The sequence below is a fragment of the Otolemur garnettii genome, unplaced genomic scaffold (genome assembly GCF_000181295.1).
Source record: "Otolemur garnettii isolate 467f Iridium unplaced genomic scaffold, OtoGar3 scaffold00098, whole genome shotgun sequence".
In the NCBI taxonomy this organism is placed as follows: Eukaryota; Metazoa; Chordata; class Mammalia; order Primates; family Galagidae; genus Otolemur; species Otolemur garnettii.
Window position 1 is genome coordinate 1,685,593 of NW_003852493.1, and position 8,928 is coordinate 1,694,520.

General features: G+C 33.7%; 1 protein-coding gene across 4 annotated transcripts in view; it reads left to right on the top strand.

The window, feature by feature from the left end:
• The window catches only part of GALNT13 (polypeptide N-acetylgalactosaminyltransferase 13), a 520,150-nt gene that overhangs the window by 218,132 nt on the left and 293,090 nt on the right, over nucleotides 1-8,928 (top strand). For 3 of the 4 annotated variants that reach the window (XM_003795944.2, XM_023516813.1, XM_023516814.1), the window contains one exon: nucleotides 2,657-2,825. In XM_003795944.2, the coding sequence (XP_003795992.1) occupies nucleotides 2,657-2,825 (169 nt within the window). The remainder of the gene's footprint in view (nucleotides 1-2,656; nucleotides 2,826-8,928) is intronic. The other variant, XM_023516812.1, reaches the window with a different exon arrangement.

Genomic DNA, 8,928 nt, shown 5'->3' on the forward strand with positions numbered 1-8,928 from the left:
TTTTTTTTTTTTTTTTTGGTCAGAGTTTATATAAGGTGAAGAAGTTCAGAACATTCTACTCCCAAATACTGCCATATTGGCATATTGATTATTTTGAGCTGCAGAAGCTTTATCTAACTTTCCCTTTTCTAAAGACTGTCATAAAATTTCCCATGAGTAAGGTGCCCTTACTCCTCAGGAAGAAAAAAGCATTTTTATCACCAGAAACTGGGAGTCAATGTTGGAATGAACCTGACAAAAACAACCTTACTAAAATAATCCTCACCTCATAGTCCTTTCCCTATGTATTCCCCACTCATTATGCCACAGTTTACTCGGCCTAGCCCAGCCCTTTTGTCTAATCACATCTCCATAATTTATCATTCTCATATAAAAAAATTTATAAGCTTTGGGACCTAATATTTTCTCTGGGTCTTCAATTTCCTTCTGAAGACTCATGTGTACACTTAAAAATAAATTTGTATCCCTTTCTTCTGTTAATCTCACTATGTCATTTTAAATCTCAGGCTACCCACAGAATTTAAGAGAGTGAAGGTAGTCATACTTTTACACGGGTGAATGGGAAATTGCTTTCTTAACCATATTTTAATGTTTCAACCAGGTAAAACATTTTATAATAAAAAAAGAAATCATTGATTTGTAAATGCCATTAAAGTTGCAGCATAGACTATGTAATAAAAAATTGAAATTGAATATCTATAGCACATAGGAGTTATTATAGCCTGATTATGCTCTTCAGAATCAAAAATCCTCCTGAAGGAACCACAGAAATTCATGTAACACTTTGTTTTAAAATACTATAAATGGGAATTACCTTAAATGAAATTCTCTTACCACGAGCACAAATTGACCTAAGGCGACTCCAGCAACTTCATTTGCTTCTAGGGAAAATAAGCTTAAGAACCCCCAAGGTAAATTATTACTATTAGAAATTTATTTCTTAAAATGAGCAAAATGTGATTTCTCATAAACTATCTTCCATCATTTCTATTTTTGTCCCTTAAAGTGAATGATAATTTTCATAAACTTTCTTTAGATGGCAACTTTTAAATAGTTTGAAGTTCAATACGTATGTCTCTTCCATATGAAATTTTCCAGCTGTTTACTATTTTTATATGTACAAGAGGATTTTAAGGCTAAATGACTTTCCAGACATCCATAGCTAAAATCCTTAGATATGCTCTTTTATGCTTTGATTCATGTCATGCCAAAGTAAGGATAACCTTTCACAGAGACCTGGATGATCAATTGGATATTGGTGCTAATGATACCAGTTCTGATGTTTTATAACTGTGGAGGCCAAGTCAGAGGAAAGTTTGCTCTGTGTGCTGTATAATATAGTTTTTACCATATTTTAATATTATTTTGGAATTTGTATACTTAGGAAAAGTTATAGCTGTTGTGGTGACCCCCAACCATAAAATTATTTTCATTGCTACTTCATGAAGCTACTTCTCAAATGTTTGAACTTTAATTTATGTGCCAATTAAATTCAGTAAGATTAATGTGTTAAGAAATATTAATATAATATAGCAAAACATTGACAGAGTCAGGAACAGAAACACAGTCCTTTCACGTTAACCTAATTTAATATCATTGTGAAGAATAAGTTAAAGGTGCTTCAAGGTCAACTAGAACCTTAGTTTATTATTACATGTTAACATGCATACAGATATGTGTGTGTGTGGACACACAATTACACTCACACACATTACGTAACATCACCTAATGTGCACAATGCAATGGTACATTTGAAAACTATTAAGAGTACAGTATAAATGTTTTATCACAACAAATAAGGGAGGTGATGGTTATGTTAATCAGTTTGATGTAAGCATTCCACTTTGTATATCAAATCAGCACATTGTCCCCCATGAATACATTAATGTACACAGTTATGATTTAATAAAGAAAAAAATAAAAACAAAACAAAACAAAAGAAATGTACTTTCGAGATAGAAAGGAGTTTAGTGTGGTGATAACTTGAGAGAAGTGGACATATACATTAGCCTGTATATTGAATCCCGCATTCTCTTACTGAACAGCCAAGCCCCGAACATTGTTGTGAAGGTCTTTTTATGAAGCATATGTATCCAAGTGCAGTTTAACATTTGAAATTATACATCACCACTATGAAACTTGTTTTGACACAGTTCAAAGTGTCTTAACAAAGGAATTGAATTGCTATGAGGAGAAAGGATTATCAGCCTTGCCTGCGTGTGTGAAGATGAAATGACCATACATATGTGAAATACTGAAACAATTAGATAGGAAAATAAATGACTCTTGCTGTATTTTCTAAAGTTCCTTTTTGTTTTGCAAAATTTGGTCTCCCTAGTGATCGACTTCAACTCTCTCTAATAAGAATATGAAAATATGATTAAGAAGGTTTAAGATTTGAAGTTTTATATTATTTAATTATTAAGTCAATGACCAGTCAGATCATATAATGTGACTATACTAGAAGGACACGATGCAGAATTGAGCTAATGAATCAAAATGGTGTGTGGTTTGTAAGCATTAAAGTCTTGATGATTATTTCGCTAAACCTAGGATGTAAATAATACATTTTAGAATGTCACCTAATGCATAATTTTATTTACTGAGTTCATTATTTGTTTGTTTGTGTATGTGCGTATCTGTGTATGTCTTACAGCTGTTATTTCAAGAAACCAAGAAGGGCCGGGAGAAATGGGAAAGGCTGTGTTGATTCCTAAAGATGACCAGGAGAAAATGAAAGAGCTGTTTAAAATCAATCAATTTAACCTTATGGCCAGTGATTTGATTGCCCTTAACAGAAGCCTGCCGGACGTAAGGTTGGAAGGGTAAGTTCACGTGTTATATAATCCGGCCTATTGGTAATCCCCATATTTCAGATTTCATCTCAGTTTATATTGATTCTAAAACTGCATAGTTGTGAGTACCTGTGATATTGAAGGAATTTAGTATGGATGCGTATGTGGAGCAATACAAATTATTTTCATTTATGGCAGAGGCCCTGCAGAACACCCAGGCCCAGTGGGTTTTTGTTCAGGCGTTGTTTTGTTGGTCTTTCTTTGCTTTACCTTGCCAAATATAGAACAAACATTCTTTTTTAATAGATTTTAGTTATGCGTCACTTAACAATGGGGATATGTTCTAAAATATTGAAAAATGTCTTTAGGTGATTCTGTCATCGCTGGGGTACTTACACAGACCCCCTTACTATATACAGCCTACTACACACCCAGGGACAGCTTATCACACCTCGGTGATACAGCTGTACCGTGTGTTACTATACTGAATGGCTAGACAATGTTAACACTATAGTGAGCATTTGTGTACCTAAACATATCTAAACATGCGAAGGTACAGTCAAAACATGGTATAACAGATTAAAAAATAATATATTGTATAGGGCATTTACCAGGAACACAACTTATAAGGCTCAAAGTTTCTCTGGTCAATCAGTCGGCCAGTGTGGAGTAAAGGTGAAAGCCTAGGACATTACTGTACACCACAGTAGATTTGTAAAATCTATACACTTAGGCCACACCAAATTTCTAAAATACATTTTTCTTACTTCAATAATAAATGTATAGCTCATGGCAACTTTTTTACTTTATAAGCTCAATTTTTTAGCTTTTGAACCCTTTTGTATTAACCCTTAGCTTATATCTTAGGAATATTGTATAGCTACACAAAAACATTTTCTTACTTTATATCTTTATTCTATAAACTTATGCCAAGTTTTTGACTTCCGTTTTACTTTTTAAACTTACTTTGGTAAGAACTAAGACATGAAGACATACACATTAGCCTAAACCTATGCAGGATAAGAATCTGACATCAAGATTCCTAGGAAACAGGAATTTTTAGATTTATTATTATTTTCTGGGAGCGCTTTGTATATGCAGTCCCTCGTTCACCAAAATGCTGAAATGTGTCACACAACTATATTTTCTTGCCAGATAGAAAGTTCCGTACACTTAGCTTTGAGAAAGTAAATGCTCTCTTATTCTACCATAAAAATAGTTAATACCTATATTCCTTTTTTGTTTGTTTCTTTGGGTCTGAGTCTTCCTAAATTACTTTTTGACTCTGTTATGTGACTGCCTAGGAACAACTAATGCTGAAGAACTTAACTGTGAATCACATATCAAACTGACATCTAAAAGATGTACTAATACATTTTAAATACTCATGTTATCTATAACAATATTTGGTGGTTTTGTTATTAATCAGGTACAGGACTGTGTTTGGACAGTTATATCTAAAATAAGGTATATAGACTTTGAGCCATCCCCAGTGATGTCTGAGATAAATGAAATTATATAAGGATGTAAAAAATGGAATTTGCAAATAATTAGTTATTTTAAAAAGCATAACTTATTTCAGTGGAAAACTTGAATTGATACACAGAAAACATGTGAACTGCCCCAAAAGCAAATTTATGCAAATACCTGTGCCTAACATATTTTACTACAGTATCCCTTTAGATTATTTTTACAGAATTCAGAAAATTCTCCACAGTTTAATGCTGTGTTTGGCCTTAGTATCAATCTACAAATATTGAAAGGTATATTTAGAGAAAAAAATCTAAGTAGATATTCTCGTTTTTCATGAATAAAAGTGTAGATAAAAATATTTTTTCTTAGAGGCAATTGTAATGAATCTTCAGGACAATTTGGAGTTAAATTCTGTAAGTTCCATCCTTAGGGATGTTTAAATATTTATATTAATTAACTTAACAAATATAATGTTTTCATATGTAACACACTTATATATAATCCTAAGTTACTTAGGGGATGTAAAATGGAAGAAACCACAAAACAAATATGGTACTTGTCTATTTTAAGTGAAATTAAAATCTTTTCTAGATTACTTACCTCTGTGAAGATCTTTTATTTCTGGGATTCTTATTAGACCATACACTGTATATGTTTAAATAAAATTCCAGAGAGCGGTAACTAACCTGCTGCCCTCTGTGCCCATTCCCCACAAATTTGAAAAACCTGATATGTTCTACAATTCTAATTCAGAACATTGAGAAAACTGAATATTGACTTTATAACTTGATAGCTCAGCATTAAGATTTGTTAGCATGTTTCTTATCAATTAGTAGCCTAGGATTTTGTAAATTGGTGTCACTTGGATTTTAGAAGAAGATTTTAAATATTTCTGTTTTCAGAACATAAATAAATGTCATTTTTGTTGGTTTATAACCTATTTCTATGTTAATATTTAAGGAGAGAAAGAGAGAGAAGGAATTGCCAAGCTAAACAAAAAACCTATTAAGTTATATTAAATACATTATTTTCAGCACTCAGTATGCTAGCGTATACCAAGTAGTGTTCTGTGTGCTGGGAATATAGCAGTGAATAAGGCTAAATTTCTGCTTCTTGGAACTTAGAACAAATGAAAAAGCTCAGAATGGTAAGAGGTAGAGAAGAATTGAGTAATAAGAAAAGGGCTGTTTGAGAAACTTACACTTGAATAAGTTGATTGTACCTTAAGCACTTAAATGTTTTCATTTCTTTTTACTAATCCTCAGAGCTGATCAAATGATATATAATACCTTATAAAGATAAAAAAGCAAATATACAAACATTACGTAGATGTACAAATGTGTAGCATTTTGTTAGATAATTGCCCCAGAAAGGCACCTTTCCCAGAAAGCCTCTTCCTGCTTTCAAATAGACCAAGACTAGTTGTCTCACTCTTTTTTTTTTTTTATTAAATCATAGCTGTGTACATTAATGCAATCATGGAGTACAGTGTGGTATTTTCATATACAATTTGAAATATCTTCATCAAACTGATTAACATAACCTTCATGTCATTTTCTTAGTTATTGTGTTAAGACATTTATATTCTACTGTTAGAAAGATTCACTTGTACCCTTTTAAGATAAACCATAGAGATGACCCCTCCAATCACCTTTCCTCTACCCATCCACCCTCTCCCCTCCCCTCCTCCTCCTCATATTCTTAAGCTATAATTAGGTTATAGCTTTCATATGAAAGGTATAAACTGTATAAACTAGTTTCATAGTTGTCTCACTCTTAAAGTTACAGCTCCTTTCAGCAGGAGTTGCCCGCTAAACATCTTATCTCCCAATAGTAAAACTTGCCTCATCTCCCTGTCCCAATGACCCACTGAAAATTTCAAACTTATGGCCTGCACCTAAGGGCTCTTCCCGCCAGAGCAGTGACTCCTTATTGGCTATTCTACCATCCCATCACCATTCTGAGACTTTCCCTAACTGAACCTATATAAGGGGGTGTTTTTCTCTTAGTCCCTTCTCCTCTTCTCTTCCTGCTTTTTTCTCTCTCCTCTTCTCTCTCTCCTTCTCTCTCTCCTCTTCTCCCTTCTCTTTTCTCTCCTCCTCGGTGCTGCTCTGCAGCATCCCTCACCAACAAAAACCTTTGGTACAAGCCTTGGTGGTCTGTGAGATCCCTGCTGGTTGAGTGCTGCCCTTTCACATTTTTTATTGTTCTTTGAAAGCAGTGTTTGAACTGTATTTCCTTGACATCCCATTTTGGCTTTCTAAGGCATGCCATCCCTCTAAGCTTTGTTGGAAGTAGGAAAAAGTAGAGGCTATGACTGTGATCATCATCAGTGACTTAGGGGCATGACTCTATTGCATTATTTGCAAAACAAATGGGGGAATAAAAAGTCAATTGGAGAAAGATTTTTCAAGTAGGAGGAAAAATCTTTAGACATGAAACCATTATCAGGTTCAAGACTGGGCTGTGTGCTTTCTTTTGTATCTTGAGCAAGTCCCTAACTTTTCCAGTCCCAGTTTCCATTAAACCAACAAATCACTCAAACAACCAGCATTATCTATTATTTATCCAATAGGGGCTTAGCCTTTTAAGAGGAAAAAATGGATGTAATAGTTCCTAACTGTGTGAAATATAAAGAATATATTTATATAACTAATTATGATACTGTGTGAACACACTTGTAACTGCAAAAATAACAAAGTAAGAATAGAGCTGCCCTGAGTTCTTAGCGAAATATATAGTTTTGTAAAATATTTTCAGCTCCTTGTCATTATATTATTATTATTCATGGAATTCTCTTATGCCCTCTAGCTCCTGTTTTGGATTAAGAGAAAGTTCTTAAGCAATTGTCTACTCCATTTCCTCTTTCCAATTCTTTTTGAATAAGAAGTTAACAGTAATTATTGGACTGAATATAAAAAAGCTTTCGGCAGTTAAAACAAAATGCTGGCGTTCTCTAGCATTTACTTGTATTCAGATATTGAATAGCACCTCTAGTGCTGGTATTAAGTTATTTGAAGGTTATAATGCAGCTTGCATTTAAATATTTTTCATCAAGAAAAAAATGAGAAAATACGAAATTTATTTCAGCTATTTATATCCTAGACCAAATCATTGTTTCTTATATATGTAGACTTGCAAGTCGATAAAGAGGAAAAGACTCTAGCGGTCTTGCATTATTACTGGAGGAAGAGCTTTAGCATACAAATTTGAGTAAGTTTCTCTCAAAGGACAAAGAATTTATTTACTGCATAACTCAGGAATAAAGCATGGTATATATTTTTCTGTGCTCCATCTCATGTGAGAACCTGTTCGTTGATATGGATTACCTTTCCCATAAATTAAAACATGATAAATGTAGCATTGATTGCACAAAGGAGAAGGAAAATGAGAATATTAATTGGATTTCTCATCTCTGTTCCACATCTTTTCTTTTTAATTTGAGAATGACTACAGCTTTAATATGCTGGTAAAATTCTGGCCTGTGAAAATGATAATAATTTCTATAATACTTGGATTTATGTAATGTGCTCATGTGTGGAATTAATTTCATTACCTGAATTAAAAGTGGTTTGTAAGAATGTCTACCTGTATGTCTATGTATATAAGTTACACACACATTTGAGGAAAAGAGAGACCTAAATATTATCTTTGGGGTAATAATGCTGCAATGCTATAAAATTCCTTTAAATAAGAAAATAATGTAAAACGTATCTAGGCATGTTCTCAGGAATACATTTAAGTACTACTGTGGGCAGAAAATGCGCTGTGTGACCTCATTTCAAATTGAATTACCCCTCTATAGTCTCTTTATGGAAGTCAGTTATCTGACACTATTGCTTTGAACATTTTATTTTATTTTATTTTAACAGAGTCTCACTATATTGCCCTTGGTAGAGTGCTGTGGTGTCACAGCTCATAGCAACCTCAAACTCTTGGCCCAAGTGATCCTCTTGCCTCAGCCTTCCAAGTAGCTGGGAACACAGGTGCCCGCCATTGGCTATTTTTGCTTGTAGTTGTCATTGTTGTTTGGTAGGCCCGGGCTAGGTTCTAACCCACCAGCTCTGGTGTATGTAGCTGGTGCCCTAGCCGTTGAGCCACAGGTGCTGAGCCTGCTTTGAACTTTAAAAAAAAAAATAGTGTGAAAGTATACATAACTCAAGATTCACCACAAAGTGTTTGAAAGTACACAAATGATTGTGTTAAGGATGGAGAGGATCATTGTGTTACCTAAAATATGTGACGTTACATAAAGATCATTTGATCTGAAGGCAAGTAATAAAAAGCAGGCACAGAAAATCTCTCAGCCCTCCCTCTTCTACCTAAAAGCAGGGCATACATCCTTCTCATACAGGGAGGAAAAGAAAAACCTTCATCTTAGAGATGGAGATGGTGCTGAGATAAGACTTCCTAAACTAAATCTTACTTAAAAACTTATTATCTATTAGTTTCTCTCATATATTATCACAGTTTGCCACCACTGGAAGCCTCGTGCCCTTATAATTTGCCTTGTTACTTCTCCAGAATTTATTACTCTTTGTTTTTTTTGTTTGTTTGTTTTGTTTTTGTTTTTACTCTTAAAATTCTTTTTTTTTTTTTTTTATTGAATGGTAACTGTGTACATTGATGCACTTTGGGGGTACAGTGTGGTGTTTTCATA